The following is a 25077-nucleotide window of genomic DNA, read 5'->3' on the forward strand; positions in this document are numbered from 1 at the left end:
TAATTGTTTCTTCATTTCTCATTTCTTCATTATATGACCTATTAACTTTGACAAATGTTAACAACACTGAACAACTTCTTGATAACAATTGATTTCGAATTATAATTTGGCTGGTTGGTATGGGGAGGGGCAAACAGCAAGGTCATTGGTCCCAGAATTATAATTTCTTTTATGTGCTGACAAGATTATATTGCTTTGTATTGTATATTTTTTGAGCCTTTAACCCTTTTGTGGGTGTATTTTTTGTAGGAGCTCAGTAAAAATAATTTTTTTGCTATTATATTACTGTTGTGCTCAACTGGCTACATTTATTTTTGATAATTTTATTTTTGTGATTTAGGACCAAATACTTTGGTGGTACATGTATCACCATGGCGCCTTTGTGAGGTTTTAAAATTATGGTGGTAAATTGATTTCCCTCTTCCCTTTTGTAAGCTGTTATGTGATGGCCATTATATGTAAAAAATAGTGAACAGAGTTTTCTGTTTTTATTTTAAGTTTTCTTTTACTTTATTTTAAAAAATTGATATTAAAGTTTACTTACCAAATGCAAAAACAATCCTAGGAAATTCTTGAGTTTCTCCTAGCGTATGTGATAATCAAAATATCCACGGGTGTACTGCCGGTCTATAGTGTATTTGCACGCAGACAGCTGCCACCACCCTTCACAGAGGAATGGGGTACTTAAAACTCTAGTACATAGGGCGCGCACTATTTCTGACACAGAGAGTCTACCCCAGGAATTGGAACATCTGAGAACTGTGTTTCGAAAAAATGGGTACTCAGAGTGGCAGATCCAACGTGCTCTCCGCCCAACCACTGCAGCACAACCTGTTGAGATGGATGAAGTCACGAGGGAGGAGGTAGGCACTGCATTTATTCCATACACAGGCGCACTCTCAGGGAAAATCGCCCGCATTCTGAAGAAACACCGGGTCGGAACTGTGTTTTGTCCTCCGAATAAAACTCGTGCACTGGTGGGGAGCCCCAAAGATGACCTCGGTTTGAGGAAGGCCGGCGTGTACCAGATTCCGTGTCAATGTGGCAAGATGATGCGTACCGTCGAGGATCGATGCCGTGAACACCAGAAGCACACTTGACTGATGTATCCGAGCAAGTCGGCGGTCGCTGAACATTGTTTGTCGGAAAATCACGCTATGGAGTATGACCGCACGAGGATTCTGGTACAGACGTCGAGATACTGGGACAGCGTTGTTAGAGAGGCCATCGAAATTCGCACCAATGACGACCTCATAAACCGTGACTGTGGCTATAATTTTAGCAAGGCTTGGGAACCAGCGATTGGGTTAATCAAGAGTAAATCGAGCAAACGCATAGTTGTGACGACCACGGCGGACGGAGCCATCACACCAATGTCATCTCAGACGCCGTCGCAATCTGTTCCACCGCGCTACCGTGGCGCGGGGCACGGACGGCGGAGGGAGCGCGCCGCGGGCGGAGGGTATTTAAATCGGCCGCCGCCGCGACCGAACCCAGTTCCCCCTGAGCAGCCATAGCGTACGGATCTTCGTGCCGGCACGTTCACAGGAGCTCAGTCCGTCAGTTCACCTGATGATGGCAACATGTTTGATCGCCGAAATATTGTGCCCGTTGGACACTATAGACCGGCAGTACACCCGTGGATATTTTGATAAATCCTAGGAAATTTATCGTGAAATAAAGGTATGAGATGATACAGGTCACAATAATGTCTATTTCAGAAGCAAAGCAATATTGTCTGACAGCTGTAGCGGCCCATGACAAACACAAATTGATTGTTGTAGCAGTTTTCATATATCTGGTGCAGAGGTGGTAAGGCGTGTTCCCAAAAGTTTTGGATACCCCTAAGTTGGTGGTAAAAATGCTTCCCACGTACCATGAATGATAGATCAATCTGTAGTAAGTATACTTCTCAAGCCCCTTCCAGGAACTGCTTTGGTGGTAACCATACTTACCAAGAACCATTAAAACACCATTGTCTGGCGGTCTATATACTTCTCGTAGTCCTGAAGGCTATATTTCCCAACAAAGAGAAACCACAGCTGGCGCAGTGGACTGTCACTAGATGCCACAAGTCTACAAAAGTGGTAACAAGTATTCCTGCAAACTCTGTAAAGAAATATATTTAGTGGGAAGTATATCCCCCATGCCCAATGAATGATCCAACTCCCCAAGACACTATCCAAATTGAACCCTGCCTGGAACAGTTCCGTCCTCCGTCATAGTGGGACCCACCTTCTCTGCCTCAAAATCACACTCGCCAAACCTTCCAGGAATTTCTGACTTCCAGCCTTGCCTCTCAATCCTTCTTAAAAAAACCTTAATCCTACTCCCAACATCACCACTGCTGAAGCCCAGGCTATCCATGATCTGAAGGCTGTCCGATCCATCGTCATTGTTCTGGCGGACAAGGGTTCCACGACCATGGTACTGGATCGTCAGGAGTATGTTGCTGAGGGACTGCATCAACTTTCAGACAACACTACATACAAAGTTTGCTGAGGTAATCCCATTCCTGATGTCCAGGCGGAGCTTCAAGGAATCCTCAGAACCTTAGGCCCCCTACAAATCCTTTCACCTGACTCCATCAACCTCCTGATCCCACCGACACTCCGCACCCCTACCTTCTACCTTGTTCCTCAAATTCACAAACCCAATCATTCCGGCCACCCCCTTGTAGCTAGTTACCAAGTCCCCACAGAACATATCTCTGCCTACATAGATCAACACCTTCAACCCATTACATGCAGTCTCCCATCCTTCATCAAAGACACCAACCACTTTCTCGAATCCCTGGAATCCTCACCCAGTCTGTTACCCCCAGAAAGCATCCTTGTAACCATTGATGCCACTTCCTTATAAACAAATATTCCGCACATCCAGGGCCTCGCTGTGATGGAGCACTTTCTTTCACGCCAATCACCTGCCACCCTACCTAAAACCTCTTTCCTCATTACCTTAGCCAGCCTCATCCTGACCCACAACTTCTTCACTTTCGAAGGCCAGACATACCAACAATTAAAGGGAATAGCCATGGGTACCAGGGTGGACACCTCGTACGCCAACCTATTCATGGGTCGCTTAGAGGAAGCCTTCTTGGTTACCCAGGCCTGCCAACCCAAAGTTTGGTACAGATTTATTGATGACATCTTCATGATCTGGACTCACAGTGAAGAAGAACTCCAGAATTTCCTCTCCAACCTCAACTCCTTTGGTTCCATCAGATTCACCTGGTCCTACTCCAAATCCCATACCACTTTCCTTGACATTGACCTCCACCTGTCCAATGGCCAGCTTCACACGTCCGTCCATATCAAACCCACCAACAAGCAACAGTACCTCCATTATGACAGCTGCCATCCATTCCACATCAAATGGTCCCTTCCCTACAGCCTCGGTCTTCATGGCAAACGAATCTGCTCTAGTCCGGAATCCCTGAACCATTACACCAACAACCTGAAAACAGCTTTCACATCCCGCAACTACCCTGGTACACAAGCAAATAACCAGAGCTACTTCCTGATCTCCTCAAACCCAGAACCTTCCACAGAAGAACCCCAAAAGTGCCCCACTTGTGACAGGATACTTTCAGGGACTGGATCAGACTCTGAATGTGGCTCTCCAGCAGGGATACAACTTCCTCAAATCTTGCCCTGAAATGAGATCCATCCTTCATGAAATCCTCCCCACTCCACCAATAGTGTCTTTCTGCCATCCACCTAACCTTCGTGACCTCTTAGTTCATCCCTATGAAATCCCCAAACCGCCTTCCCTACCCTCTGGCTCCTACCCTTGTAACTGCCCCCGGTGTAAAACCTGTCCCATGCACCCTCCCACCACCACCTACTCCAGTCCTGTAACCTGGAAGGTGTACACGATCAAAGGCAGAGCCACGTGTGAAAGCACCCACGTGTTTTACCAACTGACCTGCCTACACTGTGAAGCTTTCTATGTGGGAATGACCAGCAACAGACTGTCCATTCGCATGAATGGATACAGGCAGACAGTGTTTGTTGGTAATGAGGAATGGCCAGCACATGTTGGCGCAATGTTACACCATCTGGGTTTTCTGGATACTTCCCACTAACACCAACCTGTCAGAACTCCGGAGATGGAAACTTGCCCTTCAGTATATCCTCTCTTCTCGTTACCCGCCAGCCCTCAATCTCCACTAATTTCAATTTGCCGCCGCTCATACCTCACCTGTCGTTCAACAACATCTTTGCCTCTGTACTTCCACCTCGACTGACATCTCTGCCCAAACTCTTTGCCTTTACAAATGTCTGCTTGTGTCTGTGTATGTGCGGTTGGATATGTGTGTGTGTGTGTGTGTGTGTGTGTGTGTGTGTGTGCGAGTGTATACCTGTCCTTTTTTCCCCCTAAGGTAAGTCTTTCTGCTCCCGGGATTGGAATGACTACTTACCTTCTCCCTTAAAACCCACATCCTTTCATCTTTCCCTCTCCTTCCCTCTTTCTTGATGAAGCAACCTATTCATATATTTACATGGTAGACAAAAATTCATCAACACTATAGTAGCAGTTCTGTAGCTAGTAGCCGCTCACAGCAGTTTTAATTTATGCAAGCCAGTTATTGCCTTAATGTTTTTCGGTGGTTTGATGTACAGTTTTTTCCCTTCCTGAAGGGATCCTGTTTGTTTTAGCATTGTATGTGCAAACTGCACACGCAAATCTTGGTTTTTCCTTGGGTTGTATGGATGGATATTTTGGGTTTTTTGAGCAATCTTGCTGTTGTCATCTATGACTGTTGTTGTAAACATTATTGTTTCTAAGATATATAGGCATGGTAATGGAGGAACATGAAGCGTTTTAAATGAAGGTTTCCATGAAGGGCGAGGTGCTGTGCCTTCTATGGCTCTTATAATACTTCTTTGTGCAATTAAACAGATTTTGCTGACTTGTGAATTTTCCGAGCAAATTAAACCATACCTTGGTAGTGATTCCACTTGTGTGTAGTGCACTTGTTTTAGCACTTGCATTGATGTGCATCCAGTAAGAATTTTAATACCATTTTTCCTTTGATAAAAAAATTTGAATCATTAACATATTTAATGCACTTATAGTTAGGGATGGGTGATTACAAGTCAATTACGAACAGCAAGAACAAGATTGGTCCCAGTATGGAACCCTGTGGCACACTGTATTTAACACCGTTTTTTTTTTTCTGAATGGTAAAAAATTAAATTTTTGCTTTCTTTGTTCAAGACTTCAACTATTTGCTGTCTGTTTTGAAGCTATGACTTTACCCACTCATAGGTTGGGCCTCTGACACCAACATTTTCTGGCTTTCTAAGCAATATGACCATGATTAATGATGTCAAATGCTTTAGAAACATCTAGGAATATTGTTGCTATGATTTTCTTTTTTTTATATAAATGTGTTCAATGCTTTTTTTAGGAAATCAATAATAGCTGTCTTGGAGAATTTGTCTTTTCGGAAATCATGCTATGCGGGCAAGAAAAGTTTATGTTCTTCCATGAAATCTTTGAGTCTTTTGCAAAAGATTTTTCAGTTATTTTAGGGAAAAAACATATAGTAGAGAGACTGGTCTCTAATTTGTTACATTTTCATCATTTTTCTGCACTGGTGTCACTTTAGCTATTTTTAGCTTTCCTGGGAAGATTCCCTCAGAAAGTTAGCTATTGCATACGTCAGCCATGGGCCTAACTAATAAGGATGCTCATTTTTAATAGCATGATATGTTATGTTGTCAGTGCCAAAGGAAGGTTTTGATTATTGCTCCTCTATTGTTTTTAGGATTTCCTGTCTGTTTGTTGGGTATAGGAAGAGAGACTTGTTACTAGGGATAGTTTTAATTTGATTTGCAGTGGCAGCATATCAAAAGATTTGCTTCACCATAATCTCAGATGCCTTGGTGAAATAGGAGTTAAAATTATTTGCTATCTGCTGGGGATCAGATATTGCAGATGAGTTTTCTTCGAAATTGATTTTATGGTATTTTCTCTGGTCTACTCTTGTTTCTTGTCTTACAATATCCCATGTGGTTTTAATTTTATTTGGTTTGTTTGCTATGAAGGAACACATTGCAATTCTTTTTGCAACTTTTATGGCTTTAGTTAAAACATTTTGTTATTTTAAAAATAGGAATCAAATTCTGGAGATGTGGTGTGCTGTCTAGATATTTCATGAAGTAATCTCCTTTCCTTTGCAGATATTTGTATCCCTGTTCTGAGCCATTTTATTTTCCAGTCCATTTTTGTCATTGTCATTTTATGGATTGGGGGACAAAGTTCAAAACAATAGCTAAAACTATTTAAGAATTTGTTGAACTTATCTTTTGTATTTTCTTGTTTATAGATTTCCTCCCAATTTTCTTGGCTCAGACAGAGAAGGAAATGTTATATGTTCTGATCATTATACTTACTAGATTAAATGAACCAAGCTGTTTTCCTCATGTTATATTAATTTTTTGGGGTGTGTGGTCCCCAATACCTGTATTGAAGGTTTGTTTTGAATATTTCAAGGGCATGTTCATAAATATTTCATCAAGGATTGTGGCTGAGGTTCTTGTGATGTGCATTGGAGTTCTGTAGTAGCCTTTAAATTGAAAGTTGCTAAGAGGTTCAGTAAAACAGTTTCTTACTTGGACTCACCAGCAAAGTCAAGATATTTGCATATCTTAACAGAAAAATAAATACAGCTTACAGCTGAGCTCATGAATCCTCACCAGAAAAAAACTATTAGAATGTTACCTTACACTGTTACATGATGGTCAGTTTGGCTGAAGAGAAGGTAAATTCACTACATCATTTACTCATCGTATTCCATACACACTATCAAGAAGGAGAACTTTCATTGATGTATAGTGAGAAAATTTATACATTAAGCCAAAAAAAAAAAAAAAAAAAAAAAAAAAAAAAAAAAAAAAAAACCTTGGAAAAATGCTGCTGCCTTCTCAGTTATACTGACTGATTAAATTTAAATTTTTGAAAGAAAATAGTTGCTTAAATCTATGAATGTGAGCCGTGTTTACTGTACATTACTACTTATCAGGCTGATATACTATGAACACTGCTGCTTGCCATGGAGCTAACAGAACATTAGGATTACCAATTTCTTGCTTTATGTTAGTTCTACATCTACATCTACATCCATACTCCGCAAGCCACCTGACGGTGTGTGGTGGAGGGTACCCTGAGTACCTCTATCGGTTCTCCCTTCTATTCCAGTCTCGTATTGTACGTGGAAAGAAGGATTGTCGGTATGCTTCTGTGTGGGCTCTAATCTCTCTTATTTTATCCTCATGGTCTCTTCGCGAGATATACGTAGGAGGGAGCAATATACTGCTTGACTCTTCGGTGAAGGTATGTTCTCGGAGCTTTAACAAAATCCCGTACCGAGCTACTGAGCGTCTCTCCTGCAGAGTCTTCCACTGGAGTTTATCTATCATCTCCGTAACGCTTTCGCAATTACTAAATGATCCTGTAACGAAGCAACCTGCTCTCCGTTGGATCTTCTCTATCTCTTCCATCAACCCCATCTGGTGTGGATCCCACACTGCTGAGCAGTATTCAAGCAGTGGGCGAACAAGCGTACTGTAACCTACTTCCTTTGTTGTCGGATTGCATTTCCTTAGGATTCTTCCAATGAATCTCAGTCTGGCATCTGCTTTATCGACGATCAACTTTATATGATCATTCCATTTTAAATCACTCCTAATGCGTACTCCCAGATAATTTATGTAATTAAGTGCTTCCAGTTGCTGACCTGCTATTTTGTAGCTAAATGATAAGGGACCTATCTTTCTATGTATTCGCATCACATTACACTTGTCTACATTGAGATTCAATTGCCATTCCGTGCACCATGCGTCAATTTGCTGCAGATCCTTCTGCATTTCAGTACAATTTTCCATTGTTGCAACCTCTCGATACACCACAGCATCATCTGCAAAAAGCCTCAGTGAACTTCCCATGTCATCCACCAGGTCATTTATGTATATTGTGAATAGCAACGGTCCTATGACACTCCCCTGCGGCACACCTGAAATCACTCTTACTTCGGAAGACTTCTCTCCATTGAGAATAACATGCTGCGTTCTGTTATCTAGGAACTCCTCAATCCAATCACACAATTGATCTGATAGTCCATATGCTCTTACTTTGTTCATTAAACGACTGTGGGGAACTGTGTCAAATGCCTTGCGGAAGTCAAGGAACACGGCATCTACCTGTGAACCTGTGTCTAAGGCCCTCTGAGTCTCGTGGACGAATACGCGAGCTGGGTTTCACACGACCGTCTTTTTCGAAACCCATGCTGATTCCTACAGAGTAGATTTCTAGTCTCCAGAAAAGTCATTATACTCGAACATAATACGTGTTCCAAAATTCTACAACTGATCGACGTTAGAGATATAGGTCTATAGTTCTGCACATCTGTTCGACGTCCCTTCTTGAAAACGGGGATGACCTGTGCCCTTTTCCAATCCTTTGGAACCCTTCGCTCTTCTAGAGACCTACGATACAACGCTGCAAGAAGGGGGGCAAGTTCCTTCGCGTACTCTGTGTAAAATCGAACTGGTATCCCATCAGGACCAGCGGCCTTTCCTCTTTTGAGCGATTTTAGTTGTTTCTCTATCCCTCTGTCGTCTATTTTGATATCTACCATTTTGTCAACTGTGCGACAATCTAGAGAAGGAAGCACAGTGCAGTCTTCCTCTGTGAAACAGCTTTGGAAGAAGACATTTAGTATTTCGGCCTTTAGTCTGTCATCCTCTGTTTCAGTACCATTTTGGTCACAGAGTGTCTGGACATTTTGTTTTGATCCACCTACCGCTTTGACATAGGACCAAAATTTCTTAGGATTTTCTGCCAAGTCAGTACATAGAACTTTACTTTAGAATTCATTGAAAGCCTCTCGCATAGCCCTCCTCACACTACATTTCGCTTCGCGTAATTTTTGTTTGTGTGCAAGGCTTTGGCTATGTTTATGTTTGCTGTGAAGTTCCCTTTGCTTCCGCAGCAGTTTTCTAACTCGGTTGTTGTACCACGGTGGCTCTTTTCCATCTCTTACGATCTTGCTTGGCACATACTCAACTAACGCATATTGTACGGTGGTTTTGAACTTTGTCCACTGATCCTCAACACTATCTGTACTTGAGACAAAACTTTTATGTTGGGCCATCAGGTAGTCTGAAATCTGCTTTTTGTCACTTTTGCTGAACAGAAAAATCTTCCTACCTTTTTTAATATTTCTACTCATGGCTGAAATCATCGATGCAGTAACCGCTTTATGATTGCTGATACCCTGTTCTGCGTTAACTGTTTCAAATAGTTCGGGTCTGTTTGTCACCAGAAGGTCTAATATGTTATCGCCACGGGTCGGTTCTCTGTTTAACTGCTCAAGGTAGTTTTCAGATAAAGCACTTAAAAGTATTTCACTGGATTCTTTGTCCCTGCCACCCGTTATGAACGTTTGAGTCTCCCAGTCTATATCCAGCAAATTGTGAGCTTATTGAATACTTTTGCGCCACAATGTATAGCTCCACTTATAAAAATTACTGTTGTGACTTGTATTGTGCATATGTACATCACATTTCACCTAAAACTAACTGTTAATGTTAACAACAAAAACCATTAAGCTTTTAATGTAGTTGGAAGTGCAATTAAAATTCACAGTTTGTTCATGATTGTGTTGTCCTCAGTGACTGTGAGGAAGAATTACTTATTGAATGGACAAAATAGCCCAATGAGCACAGAATATGAGATTAGTGTAAACCAGAGAAAGATGAAAATAGTGGGAAAAACAGAATTGAGGTTAGCAGTAATCTTAACATAGAAACTGGGCACCACAAAGTTGGCTTAGTGAAGTGATACTGCTATCTTGGAACTGAAATAACACATGATGTATCGAGCAAGGGGGACATAAAAAGCAGACTAGTACAGGCAAAGAAAGCATTCCTAACTAAAATAAATCTACTGCCATTAAATGTGGGCCTCAGTTCAAGGAAGAGATTTCTGAGAATGTACACCTGGAGCAAAGCATTATGTTGAAGTAAATCATGGTCCATGGGAAAACCAGGAAAAAGAATAATCAAAGCATTTGAGATTTTGAGTTTCAGAAGGATGTTGAAAATTATGTAGACTTGTACAGCATTATCAAGGATGGGGATATTTAGAAAACATTGACTAAGAAGTAAGTACAGGATGATAGGACTTGCATTAAGATGTCAGGAACTAACTTCCATCGTAGCACAAGGAGTTATAGAGAACAGAAACTGTAGGGAAACACAGAGACTGAATTATATCCAACAAAATATTGAAGTTGTTCAATAAAAAAACAATAGTTGAATATTTGGTGCCTGATCAAGATGTAAGACAAAATGGACTTTCTGCCAATTACTTAAATTTTAAAGGATCAATAGAATATGGTATATGCTCTTGACAGATAACATAAAAACACCACTAAGTGACAGTTGCCAATGTAATTTATAATAATACTTTTTTTTTATTCAGTCTGCATCAATTGTTTGAGGCACTCAGCATCTCTGTAAGTTCTCCACCATGAGTGCAAACTACAGAATACAATGTGAGAATCAATGAATGAACAAATATACACATCTCTCATTATAAGCATTTCAATTACGTCTTGTATTTTTTTCTTGTTTCTCTGCTTACATACTGTATTAAAATCTTATTATTGACTTTGTTTCAGTGTTATATGTGGAATAGAAGAAACAACAACAAGAGCAGACATTATAAAGGCAGCTATGGAAGCAGTTTGTTTTCAGACAAGAGATGTTATTGATGCTATGAATAAGGACTGTGGAATTACTGTAAAGAGCCTACTTGTGGATGGTGGTTTAACTGTAAACAACACACTAATGCAGCTGCTAGCAGATACATGTGGCATTTCTGTTGGTAAATTCTTTTGTTTTTAATATTTTATTCGCACATGTCAGGCATTTGAAAGATACCTACTAAATGAAAGATATGAGATGTTATAGTTGTCTTACATCTTGAACAAAGTTCCTTTCTTTGTTATACAGTTAAAAAATTATTAAACCACACTTTCAGCGATTTTATAAAACTCTGAGATTTGTTGTTTTTCATCTGATTAACTTCGTAACTGCTATACACTTGGATGGAGTTTTTATATCAAAGGTAGATGATTGCTGTGAATAGAATTAATATTATATAAAAAGCTCTTAGAAAAATGACAAAAAAGCATAGCTCTTAATGAGAGAGAATCTATGGAATAATATGAAAGAATAACTTTCAGTACAAGCATCATAATTTATGAAACTTCCTGGCAGATTAAAACTGTGTGCCCAACCGAGACTCAAACTCGGGACCTTTGCCTTTCACGGGCAAGTGCTCTACCAACTGAGCTACCGAAGCATGACTCACACCCGGTACTCACACCTTTACTTCTGCCAGTACCTCGTCTCCTACCTTCCAAACTTTACAGAAGCTCTCTTGCGAACCTGGGTGTGAGTCGTGCTTCGGTATCTCAGTTGGTAGAGCACTTGCCCGCGAAAGGCAAAGGTCCCGAGTTCGAGTCTCGGTTGGGGACACAGCTTTAATCTGCCAGGAAGTTTCATATCAGCGCACACTCCACTGCAGAGTGAAAATCTCATTCTGGGAACATCCCCCAGGCTGTGGCTAAGCCATGTCTCCGCAATATCCTTTCTTTCAGGAGTGCTAGTTCTGCAAGGTTCGCAGGAGAGCTTCTGTAAAGTTTGGAAGGTAGGAGATGAGGTACTGTCAGAAGTAAAGCTGTGAGTACCGGGCGTGAGTCGTGCTTTGGTATTTCAGTTGGTAGAGCACTTGCCCGCGAAAGGCAAAGTTCCCGAGTTCGAGTCTCGGTTGGGCACACAGTTTTAATCTGCCAGGAAGTTTCATATCAGCGCACACTCCGCTGCAGAGTGAAAATCTCATTCTGGAATCATAATTTATGTTACTAATGTGTGGCTCAATATGTCTTCTATTGAATAAGGTCCAAACTTTTTGAAACATAGTAAAATGTATAGGCAGTGGAGGATAAACAATTGGTGCTTGCATCTATTTTGTCACATTATAAATGGAATTCATATTTTACAAATTTAGAATCTTAAGTGTTTTAATTTTTGTTAAGTATAATGTGTAACATGTACTACACGAGGATGAATGAAATATAAATTGGATTTTATTTTTAAAAAATCATTTATTGAAAAAGGCAGTTACAGTTTATTTTTCCACATAGTTCCCATTTTAGAAATACATTTTTCCCAGCAAGAAGGAAAGCTTTTTATTGCAGCATCACAGAATGCTGGTAGCATCAGGAGCCAATTAGGCACTAATTCCCCCACACCCTCATCATCTATAAATCAGTATCCTTCTAGAGCTTCTTTATTTGGTCCAAAACTTGGTAATCGCTTGGCTACAGGTCAAGATAATAAAGAGGATGATCAAGTTGAGTCCAGTGCATTTCCTGTAGTTTGGAGACCATTAGAGCTGCAGTACAGGGCCTGGCATTGTTGCAGAGGAAGATGACCTGTTGAATCAGTTGATCCTGTATTCTGCTGTGATACCCATCCCTCATCTTTTTCAACAGCTTGAAGTAGTATACAGCATTGATTGCATGTTGCTCACGCAAAAAAATTAATGAGCAAAATGCATTACTGATCAAAAAGAGCAGTTGAAAGAACCTAGCCAGCTGACAATTGAGTCTTGGCTTTCACTGGGATTCCATCCCCTTTCTGCTATCACTCCATACTGCCTTATTTGGATTCAGGAGTGTAGTGGTGGATCCACATTTTGTAGAAGGTGATTATCCAACTCAAAAAAACATCACCTTCTTTTGCAGAGCTTGCTGTAAGCCTCCAACAGATCTCCAAACTTCTTAACTTCTGATTTTTGGTTAGAAGGGGAGGGACTCATCTGTTACATACCTCTGGAAGTGTAGATCGTTTTTGATTATGGCTTGATAGCTCCCACAGCGTATTCCCACCTGCTCAGCAATTTCTGATACTCTCATCCACTGACCTTCTTCAAGAATATCTCAAACCAAATGAATGTTTTCAGTTGTAATGCTGGTCTGAGGACAGCGATTATGTTGCTGATTTTGCATAAATTCTTGTCCTTCCTTGAACTTTTTACACCAGGCAAACACATGCATCCTTGACAGTGTTTGATCACCAAACTGTGTAGTCAATCACTGGAAAATTTATGATGCCTGAACTCTTTCATTAGCAAGAAATTTCATAATTATGCATTTCGTGGTGGAGAGGTGTGCCTGTTGCACTGACATCATGAGCATTACTGACAAAGCTGTTGGAAGCATGCAACAGTCAGCTCACCCAACTCCTAACAGTCCCATCCAACAATACTACACGTGTGGCTCTGGTCCTACCAACTGTTGATGCTCAGGAGCAAAAATCCTGTTTGTATTTTATTCACCCTCATAAATTTACCAAATATTTTGTTGAACTGCTTTTTGTGGTCTGCAGCATTGGAGAAAATAATGCGTGCCAAAATTGTTCAGCATCTCAGTGGACATGACATCATCAGAAAATACAGTTTAGGTTTAAAAAAGTATGAACAGAAAATGCTATATTTGGCTTTGCTGCCAATGTTTGGATTGAGTAAATAAAAGAATGTAGACATATTCAATATTTTGTAAGCTGTCAAAAGTGTTCAATAGCATCAGTCAGCAATATTTTCACAGAAATCCAAGTACTTAGTGGGCCAGCAGGGAAGTGGCTTGGTCCATACCAACATGAAAGAAAGCAAAAAGTTGTATTGGATAGTGCAGAATGTGTCTCAGCATCCTACGAGTGAGATACCATCACTTGCAGAGTGCCTCATCATGTCATTCATAGTCCTCTGATTTTTATCAATGACCCAACTCACTGTAATGAGTATTGTAAATTACCATCTTCGGTAATTCACAATAATGATTACTAATAATTAATTAGACAAATATGAGGTTTACATCTACAGCTACATACATAATCTACAATCCACTGTGAAGCGCATAGCAGAGGGTATTTCCCAATGTACCAATTTTTATGGCTCTTTCCCATTCTATTCATGTATGATGCATGGGAAGAACAACTGTTGAACTATGTATTTGCATGCCATAATTATTCTAATCCTGTCCTTATGATCCCTACAGGAGGGGGTTCTATTATATTACTAGTCATCATTCATAGTTGGTTCTTGAAATTTTGTAAGTAAGCTTTCTCAGGATAGTTTGTGTCTGTTGTCAAGTGTATGCCAGTTCAACATCTCTGTGAAATTGCATAAATTGAAAAAAAAATTGTGTCCATCCATGCTGCCCTTCTTGTATACATTCAATATTGTTTATTAGACCTGTGGTAACAGGTCATATAGTGAAAATCATCATGATGAAAAATGTGCCAACTCAAAGATGTGTAATGCATGTTAATCAGTGGTAGCATGATCACTAATGTTGTGTTTTTTTTGTTTTTCCTTGGTTGCTATGTGTATCAAGAGATACCACTCATTCATTTTTTTCTGTACACTACATTTGTTAAGTGCTGAAAATAAATATCTTGTAGTAAGACCCAAAATTTATTGGTGACCCCGATGTGATCATAAGATAACCATGTTGGATTCAAAGTGATTAATAAGAAACAATCTCACTGCCCAATGTGATCAAGACTCAACAGTACCAACAGCATGTGCAAATGCTGCACCATGTATTTCCTACTTGATTTATGTAAATACTGGACTTTACCAATGGCAGCACCAACAAGTGCAGATGAGGTGCCAGCAAGTAACCTCCATTCTGACAACAAAAACCACTGCTTTGGTTTGTTTAGTTGGTGAGGTGGTTTGTGCTGACACATGTTACTGCTGGCAAGACCTAATATAGTTACGTTGTCGTAACACTAAACGAATAGATGCTCATTGAAGTGCAGGACATTCTACCCATGATATCAGCTACAGAGTGGTATACAGCACCTAAAAATGAACTGATCGAATGCATGTCATAGTCTGAAACTAAGGGATTAGTTAAGGTGCTGTGGGTGAAAGAACTAGGTGACTGCACACCGTCACAGTTGCTGTATTATCTGCTGATATTGGCAAACAGCACAGACAGCAACAACATTCTGAGAAACATTTGGTTGTCATGGCTGGCATCATATGCACAAAAAATAGTCACTGTGTGCACAGGAGGATTTAATGCACTTGCATAGACAGCTGACCTCATTGTTGAAATACACCCATCAGCGAGTTATACGGATGTTGGCCCTCAATCAGATAACACCACTATTGCAATACTTGCATTGCTCCAAGCACAGTTGGTGGAAGTTACTACACAAGTCACAGCTTTCCAGGCAAGTACCAGCAAACAATGATATTATTGTTCAACAAGGAGTCAAAGTCATTTGCCATCAGCTACAAAATTATGCTGGTACCATATACAGTTCAGTACAGAGCAAGGAAGTCCAACTCACCATGCAAAATGGGAAACACATTGGGAAGTGAGTACTGACAGTGACTGACTCTCTGGATAACAGCCATTGGTTTTTTGTTACCAAATGGTACACAAAACAAGCGTTCTTGGTGGACACAGGAACGGATGTGTTGGTTTACCCAGGCACCCACCTGCCTCATTGTAGTCATGATGATTAGCATCTGTTTACTGTCAATGGCTCCACCAATCAGGCATATGGATGGTTAACATTAACCCCAAACCTCATTTTGCTTCCCGAGCATGGGTTTTGCCTGGGACTGAGCCATATCTCAATACTAATTGTTCATCAAATGCTTCATCCACTGTGTCTGTGTCTTGTCTTCCTGTTTGAACTACTTTTCAGACACTGTCTCACCTGTGTCAGTGATCTCTAAAGGCATTGTTGTTTTTACTTGCATACACTTATTTCTCTGACATGATGTACACTTCCATGTATAATCTTCAATATCACACTTCATTCTGTGCTACCGCATGTATGACTTCATTCTCTCAAAAGTCCTATGTGTTCCTTGGTGTCCTCTCAATGGATTATCATGCATCTCTCTTAATATATTCTACTTCTCTTTGGGCACAATTTCCTCTTCACTATCTACTTTCTTTTTTATTCTCGGGGTTGCTTATACTTGCTGCATGCTTATGAGGTTGGTATCCCCACTTGCAAGCACTGCAGAGCTCTCCTCTGTTTATGCATTAGTATTTTCACAAAACAGCTTTTTTCTCCTCTGTTTGCTCTTGTTCTCTGGGCCTTATTCTGCTCAGAGCATCTGCATTACTGTTTAATTTTCTTGTTTTATAAAATGCCCTGTAAACATACTCTTCAAGCTTTAGTCTCCACTTCCATTACACCTATAATGGTTGGCCATATTCACAACTATGAATACATTTCATGTATTTCTTATGCAAAATCCTACGAAGCAAGTCTTGATATGTGGTGGCAATGACTTGTGTTGACACTTCTTGCAGGTCATCAGTGTTTCCTGAAACTGGAGGAACAAACACTCTGTCTTTACCATAACCCCATACACAGAAGTCCATTGAGGTTAAATGAGGTGATCATGGTGACCAGGATTTGCTCCAACATGTTCAGTCCAAGATGGCCCATTCTGCCAGGAATACACAACAGTTTCATGATGATAATGTGGTGGTGAACCATCTTGTTGTGAAATAAATTCTGTGCCCATATCAAATTGTAATTGAGGCATTAGATAATGTTCAAGAATGTCCAAGTTTGATACACAAGTACAATTGACTTGGAAAAATAGAAAGGGTCATAAATTTTGTTATTGCTACAGCACAAAAATAACTATCTTAAGGTAGTCTCATATATGTTTGATAATGGATGCGGTTTTTGCTCACCCCATATCTGAACATTATGCCTATTCACTTTATCACAGTTATGCAAGCTGGCCTTGTCACTGAATGCACTTTTACTAGGAAAATCATCTTCAGTGTGCATTTTGTTAAACATTTCTACATAAAACTCAGCTCATTTTCTTTGTTACTTTCGCCTAAATCTTGCAGCAGTTAAAATCTGTTTCAATGGTATGTGTTTCCATAATGCCTTCTATGCTGTGACACTAGGTATATTCAGTTCTAAGTTGGCACGTCTTGTTGATTTACCCAGACTACAAATGTAAGACTGCCAAACTTGTTCAATTGCTGTGTTAGAGCTCTTAACCATCCCTGACCCAGCATCCTACCGTGATGCACAGCTACCTTTTGTCAAACAATTCTACCAATTAATAACAGTTTGTCTATGACATGGTGGCTTGCGATATTTAGTCCAGAATTGTCTCTGAACTGTAACAGCAGATTTGGATTCATGAAACCATAAACAATGCTGTGCACACTCTGCACCATTACATGACTCCATTATGACTGTTTGAATAACTCGAATGTTGTACATGCTGCCTAGCAGGAACATTGAGAACCAACAGATACTTGAAGATATACTGCATTCATTGCTGTATCAAACATTTCTGTAAGTTATTTACCTCTTCCACAACTGAACATAATTTAAGGGTAAATTTGTTTTGGTTCAGCTGTACCACAGAATCTCTTCACAACCTGTGTGTTACAACTGATTTTCATAATATATGACCATGCAGGTTACAATGGCTCGTTGCAGTTTTACAATTGCTTGTTGCAGTTCGGCCAGATTTATTAGAGGCAACTGCTTTAGGAGCTGCTATTGCTGCTGGGATTGCAGAAGGAATAGAAGCAGTTGATATAAAAAAATTTTGTTTATCTTCTACTGATGTTTTTGAACCATCAGTATCAGAAGATGGTATGTATATGCATTTGTTATTTTATGACAACTAATCAAAGAAAAATATGAGTATATATTTAAAAGGTAGAAATAGAACAGCAGGATTATTTATAAGATAAGGCTCACATTTTTAGAATTACTGTGTTTATAATTCAACAAAGATTTATTCTCCCCATGAAATATTTGTTCATGAAAAGTTTTAGCAACATCACATTTCAAACCCTTCTCATCATTTCATTTCTTTCTTCCCCACTGTCCACTTTAGTACCAGTATAGAGATGTCCTTCAATCCTTGCTTTTCATTACAACTGGTGTGGTTTCAACATCATATTGTTGGATGTTATATTGTATTTCTTTTTATAGGATGCCCTTCTTGTCTTGTGCAATCCTTGTTACTAAAACTTTCTTGCATCTTCCTTGTTACATATTCTACTTCCAAGATACTACTAGCAAAATTCATCAACCTCTTTAACTGTCTCTTGTCTGTGATAAACTTTTAGCTATCCGGCATACCCACTATCATTGCATAACTTTACATTTTTTTGTTTCATTTTGTTTATGCGCATATTAAATACAACAAACAATGGAAAGTCCATATCAACAATATTATGAAAAGTACAGATTGCTACTCACCACTATAAACATGACTCAATGAGTTGCAGATAGGTACAATGAAAAAACTGCTACATATTGATTTTTTGGCAGAAACTGTCTTCAGAAAAGAAAAGAAAACACACACTCATTCACACAAGCAAGCATACCTCACCCACACATGACCTCTATCTCTGGCTGCTCTGACCAGAATGCAGTGGTGTCTCATCGATGCAAGCAGAGATCTGGAGGGGGTCGGAAAAGGTGCAGGGATAGCAGGGTACAGGTATGAAGAGGGGCATCAGCATCACCTGACAGAGCATGCAGGGACTAGATGGAAGCTTGACAAGGCTGGCATGCACAGCATCAGCATGCTGTGGGGGAGGGGAGGGGGGAGGATGGTAAGAAACTGGGAGGAGTAAAGGGGATGAATAGACAAGGGGAAAAAACAATTTGGTGGATTGGCAAAGCGCAGAGCACAGTGTGGGTCAGGATATGTGAATTCAGAGGAAGTGATAGGACAGAGGGCGTGGAAACCGATGGGTGAAAGGTGTGCGACAGTAGATTACCATAGGTTGAGGTCAGGATGATTTTGGAAGAATGTGTTGTAAGAATAACTCCCATCTGTGCAGTTCAGGAAAGCTGGTGGTGGAGGAGAAGATCCACATGCCCTGGCCTGTGAAGCAGCCATTGAAGTCATGTTCAACTGCATGTTGTGCCTCAGGGAGGTCCACATTGCCCTTGGCCTTAGTTTGGTGGTGGACATTAATCCTGGTGCACTGCTGGCTGGTAGTCATACCAACATAAAAAGCTATGCAGTGATTGCAGAAAAGCTGGTATATGGCACAGCTGTTTTAACAGGCAGTCGTACCTCTGATGGAATAGGATAATCTTGTGGCAGGACTGAAATAGGAAGTGCTTGGTGGGAGGATTGAGAAGGTCTTGCACCTGGGTCTTCCACATGGATATGATCCCTGTGGCAAGGGATTGGGATTGGAAAAATTTCATAGGAGATGGGATAAGATGTTGTGGAGATTGGGAGGGTGATAGAACACCACTTTAGGAGGTGTAGGAAGGATCTAGTTAGGATGTCCCTGAATTCAGGGCACGATGATGGATAATCAAAGCCCCAACAAAGGACGTCGCTCAGTTGTTCCAGTCCGGGATGGTACTGGGTGATGAAGGGGGCACTAGTTTGTACCTGGTTCTTGAGGGTGGTGGGATGATTGGAGGCATGTGAGGATAAGGCAAGGGAAATCTTTTGCGCATTAGGCCTGAGACATAGTGTCTCTCTGTGCAGGACTTTTTGAGACCTTCAGCACATTGGGCAAGGGAGTACTAGTCAATGCAAACACACCATGCCCAGGTGGACAGGATGTATGGGAGGGATTATTTGGGGTAGAAAGCATGGCAGCTGTTGAATTGCTGGTGCTGTTGGGGGTTCAACGTGGACAGAGGTTTTGACGGAGCCATCAGGCAGGAGAAGGTCAACAGCCAGGAAGGTGGCACCCTGTGATGAGTAGGAACATGTGAAGTAGATGGGAGATAAGGTGTTGAGATTGTGAAGGCATGGCAATAGGGTGTCTTGTGTCTGAGTCCAGATCAGGAAGATATCATCACTGAACCTGAAGTAGACCATGGATTTGGGCCCTGTGCTGCAGATTTGTTTGTATAGCTTCCCTCCAAAACAGTTGCAGCTGTGTCTTAGGATGAAGTTAGTAAGGTGTATGAGGAATGAGGTAGTGGGTATGGACTCTGAAGGATACTGGGAGAGGTAGTGTTCAGTAGTGATGAGGCCATGAGTCCTCAGAGTATGGGTATGAGGGATATTGGTGTATAGAGAAGTGGCATCAACAGTGACAAGTAGGGATCCAAGAGGTAAAGTGGTGGGATTAGTGGGGAGTCGATGAAGGAAGTGATTGGTATTTTAGACATGGGAGGTTAGATTTTGGGCAATTTGTTGGAGTGATGAGGTATGAGATATTTCAATAGGACCACAATAATCAGCTACAGTGGGGTTTCCAGGATTTTTGGCTTTGTGGATTTTGGGGAGCATGCAGTAGTATGATCTGCAGGTTGTCATAGAGTTGAGGAGGGAGATAGGTTTAGGAGAGAGGTTCTGGAAAGGGCCTAAGGCTTTAAGAAAGGATTGTAGGTTATTTGGACAGCTGGGATGGGATGTCTATGACAGAGTTTATAGGTGGATAAGTCAGAAAGCAGGCAGAGACCTTACTTCAGGTAATCCTTGTGACACTGATGAAACCTTTATCTGCAATTAGAATGATCAGGTCAGTATTTGTTGTGAGGCTGTGTATGACTGTCCTTTCTCTGCTGAAAAGTTGGTGTTGTTAAGAATAGACCTGGGGATGCATAGGAGGCAAGTTGGAGGTAAGTGAACCCTGGAAAGTGACCAGGGGGTGGTTAGGTAAGAGGGGGAGGGGGGGCAGGAGGAGGAGAGTTAAGGTGAGATGGTAGCATGAAGTGGGAGAGGTAGGATTATATATTGGCTTTATATTGGCTTTGGTTAGAGGGACAGTTGGCAAATTAATGTTTCCTGCAAGGACTGAGAGAAGGAGGGTAGGTGTTTGACAATTGCACGGTTAAATTTGGATGTAGAGCTGTACGGAAGGCCTTTGGGGCTGAGGATTTTGGTGCAAAGGTTAACAGCAGTGTTCTAAGCTTGTTTAGCTCTGGATTTAGTGAATTGGGAGTTTTGGCCCCAAAACTGTAGCAAGTGGAAAAAAGAACAGATATACAGAATCTGGGTGCCATGAGGGGTCAATGATTAGGAACTCTATGGGTAAAGTGTGGATTGGATAGTGGTGCCTCAAACTGGCAGTAGGATGTCAGCAGGTATTATAGATTATGGATATGGTGTCTAGAATTCCCCCCTTTACTGCCTGGATCCCTACTTATCATGGTTTACACCACTTATCTGTGGTGTAATTTATCGTCCCATGTCAAATATATCTACCACTTCCTTCACTGACCAGGGGGTGGTTAGGTAAGAGGGGGAGGGGGGGGGCAGGAGGAGGAGAGTTGACTCTCCACCATCCTCACCCCTTTACCTCCCGGATCCCTACCCATCACTCCCGATGGTGCCTCCCATACCCCAATATCTCTCTTACCCATGGTCTTGCCACTATTGACCACTACATCTCCTTAACATCATTCGGACTCAATATACACTACCTAATTCCTGATGAAACTTACTTACTTCATCGTAACACACAACTACTTCCTTTGAAGAGAATGTATACAAACAAACACATGGGCACCCACATGGCACCCTCCTATGCCAACCTGTCTATGGGCCATCTAGAGGGAACCTTCCTAGCCTCCCAAAACCCCAAACCCTGTGTGGTTCAGGTTCATTGATGATATCTTCATGATCTGGACTGAAGGCCAACACACCCTATCAACACTAACCTCCAACCACCAGCAAAACGTGCATTTTAACAGTCCTCCCAGCACCATGAAGAACCAGCTACAAAGGAGCACCCTCTTTGTCATTCAATACCAAGCTGGATTTAAACAACTGAACTGCATCCTTTGTGAGGGCTTTGATCATTTACCATCATGTCCTGAAATGAGGGACATGCTACCCAAGGTGCTTCCCACACCTCCTAAAGTGGTGTTTGATTGCCCATCCAATCCCCACAACACCCTAGCCCACCTCCATGCAGCTCCCAATCCCAAACCCAACCCAACACAGGTGCAAGACCTGCCCAGTCCTCCACCCAGCACTTCCTATTCTAGTCCTTTCATGGGCTTATCCTACCCCATCAGAGGCCTAGTCACCTTTGAAAACAGCCTTTTCATGTACAAGCTCTGGTGCAATCATTGAACAGCTTTTTATATTAGTATGACTACCAACCAGCCATCCACCAGGATGGCTGGTTGCATGCCTCTGTGCATGCAGTAATTATTCTAATCTTATCCTCATGATCCTTGTGTGAGTGATACATAGGGGACTGTAGCATATCCCTAGAGCCTAGAGTACTCACTTAAAGCTGGTTTTCAAAACTTTGTTAATACATTTTCTCAGGATAGTTTAGCTTTTCTTCAAGAGTCTGCCATTTCAGCTCCTTCAGTATCCCTGTGACACTCTCCCATGGATTAAACAAACCTGTAACAATTTGTGCTGCCCTTCTGTGTATACATTCAATATCCCCTGTTGGTCCTATCTGGTATGGGTACCACAGACTTGAGAAATATTGTAGGATGGATCACACAAGTGATTTGTAAGCAATCTCTTTAGTAGATTGATTGCTTATCCCCAATATTTTGCCAATAAACCAAAGTGTACCACTTGCTTTACACATGACTGAACCTATGTGATCATTTCGTTTCATATGCCTCCAAAGTGTTACTCTCAGGTATTTGTAAGAATTGGCCAATCCCAAAAGTGACTCATTGATATTATAGTCATAAGATATTATGTTTTTTTTTTTTCATTTTGTTAAGTGCACAGTTTTTCATTTCTGAACATTTAGAGCAAGTTGCCAATCTGTGCACCATGTTGAAATCTTATCAAGGTCTGACAGAACAGTTATTCACCTTCTCTCATATAGTACTTCATTATAGATAAGTGCATCATCTGGAAAAATGCTGATGTTACTACTAATATTGTGTGCAAGCTCATGAATAGTAAGGCTCCAAACACACTTCCTTGGGGCACACCTGAAGTGACTTCTATAATTGACAATGACTTTACATCCAAGATAACATGCTGCATCCTTCCAGTCACAAGTTTCACTTGATACCCTATATGATCATACTTCTGACAAGAAGCATAGGTGTGATACTGAGTCAAATGCTTTTTGCAAATCATGTAACACTGCATCTACTTGATTGCCTTGATCCAAAGCTTACAGTATGTCATGTGAGAAAAGTGGGAGTTGGGTTTCACATGACTGATGTTTTCGAAAACCATACTGGTTGACATTGAGGAGGCCATTGTGTTCAAGATAACTCACTATGTTTGTGCTCAGAATATGTTATAAAATTCTACAACAAATCAGTGTCAAGGACACTGGACAGTAGTTTGTGGATCACTTCTGCTACCCTTCTTGTAGGCAGGTATGAGCTGTGCCTTTTTCCAAGAACTGGGCAACATTTTTTATTTAGGGTATCTACTCTAGCTTATAGTGAGAAGAGGGGCTAAATCAGCTGCAGATTCAGTATAGAATCTGACAGCAATTCCATCAGAGCCTGGAGTTTTGTTCAGTTTTAACAATTTCAGCTGTTTCACTGATAATTATTTCATTCATCTTTTCAGGGGCATGAGGATTAAATTGGGGCAATTCTCCATGGTTTTCCTTTGTAAAGGAACATTTGAAAATGTAGTTCAGCATTTCAGCTTTTGCTTTGATATCCTCAATTTCAGTTCCTGTCTTCTTTTCTAGTGACTGGACATTAACTTTGCTGCCATTAACAGCCTTTACATATGACCAGAATTTCTTTGGATTTTGTGAAATGTCATTTGATAATATTCTGCTTCAGTAATCACTGAAGGCATCACACATTGCTATCTTAACAGTGAAATGCATTTCATTCGGTATATCTCTATCTATAGCCCTACACTTTGTTTTACACTTGTTATGCAGTAATCACTGTTTCTTTAGAAGTTTCTTTACAGTGACTGTATACCATGGAGGTTCCCTCCCATTATGAACTGTTCTACTGGGTACATATCTACCCAGTGCATGGTCAACTATTCTTGTAAATTTGAGACAGAGTTCCTCTACTTGCTCCTGCCATGTGATGAAAGTTTCAATTTCCTCATTGAGGTAAGACATAACTGATGTTTTATCTAGTTTACTAAACATATACGTCTTTCTGCTTGTTTTTGTTGCCCTTTGTAATTTGGTAATCATTGTTGCCACAACTGCATTATGGTCGCTGATTCAAGTTTTGATGTGGATGTCCTCAAAGAGGTCAGGTCTATTTGTTCCCATTAGATCCAATATATTTCCATCATGAGTGGCATTCCTAACTATCTATTCTAGGTATTTTTCAGAGAAGGCATTCAGTAAAGTTTCACAGGATGTCTTATCATGCCCACCACTAATAAACCTGTAATTTTCCAATTTAATTGTTGTATGATAACAGTATGATTGCGGAACTTATGTACAAGTGAACTGAGCTTTTCTCTGAAGTATTCAGTTACATCAGGAGATGATTCTGGTGGGTGATAGAAGGATCCAATTCTCATTTTGGGCCCACTCTTGACACTGACACTTACCCAAACAATCCCACATGCAGCTTCCATTTCTATCTCAATGGATTTGAGTTTTTTGTCTTCTGCAACAAATACACTACCTCCATTCCCTAATTGCCTATCCTTTCAATTTCACTTAAATTTTCCCCAAAAATCCTACTGGTATCAGTTTCAGGTTTCAACCACCTTTCTGTGCCTGGCATTATGTGAGCTTCACCACCCCCTCCAGATTGCTGCTTGCCTATGTGACACCATTGCATTCTGGCCAGAGCAGCCAAATACAGCAGTCATAAGTGGGTGATGTATGCTTGCTTGTGTGAATGAGTATGTATTTTCTTTTCTTTTCAGAGGACAGCTTTGACTGGAAACTTGATCTGTAACAGTCTTTCCATTGTGCCTGTGTGCAACTCAATATATCTTTACAATGATTAGCAATCTATCCTTTTCATAATATTGTTGTTATCAAACACAACACTTAGCCCATATCCTGTTTCATTAAGCACCCAATGTAGTTTTTGATAGCTTTTA

The 25077-nt window shown here is 40.8% G+C and overlaps 1 protein-coding gene across 1 annotated transcript in view; it reads left to right on the forward strand.

Moving 5' to 3' along the window:
• LOC126335794 (glycerol kinase-like) overlaps positions 1-25077 on the forward strand; it is a 285428-nt gene that overhangs the window by 229559 nt on the left and 30792 nt on the right. Inside the window, exons 8-9 of the mRNA XM_049999258.1 lie at positions 10694-10899; positions 17616-17753. Of these exons, the coding sequence (XP_049855215.1) occupies positions 10694-10899; positions 17616-17753 (344 nt within the window). The remainder of the gene's footprint in view (positions 1-10693; positions 10900-17615; positions 17754-25077) is intronic.

This window comes from Schistocerca gregaria, chromosome 2 (assembly GCF_023897955.1).
Source record: "Schistocerca gregaria isolate iqSchGreg1 chromosome 2, iqSchGreg1.2, whole genome shotgun sequence".
NCBI lineage: Eukaryota > Metazoa > Arthropoda > Insecta > Orthoptera > Acrididae > Schistocerca > Schistocerca gregaria.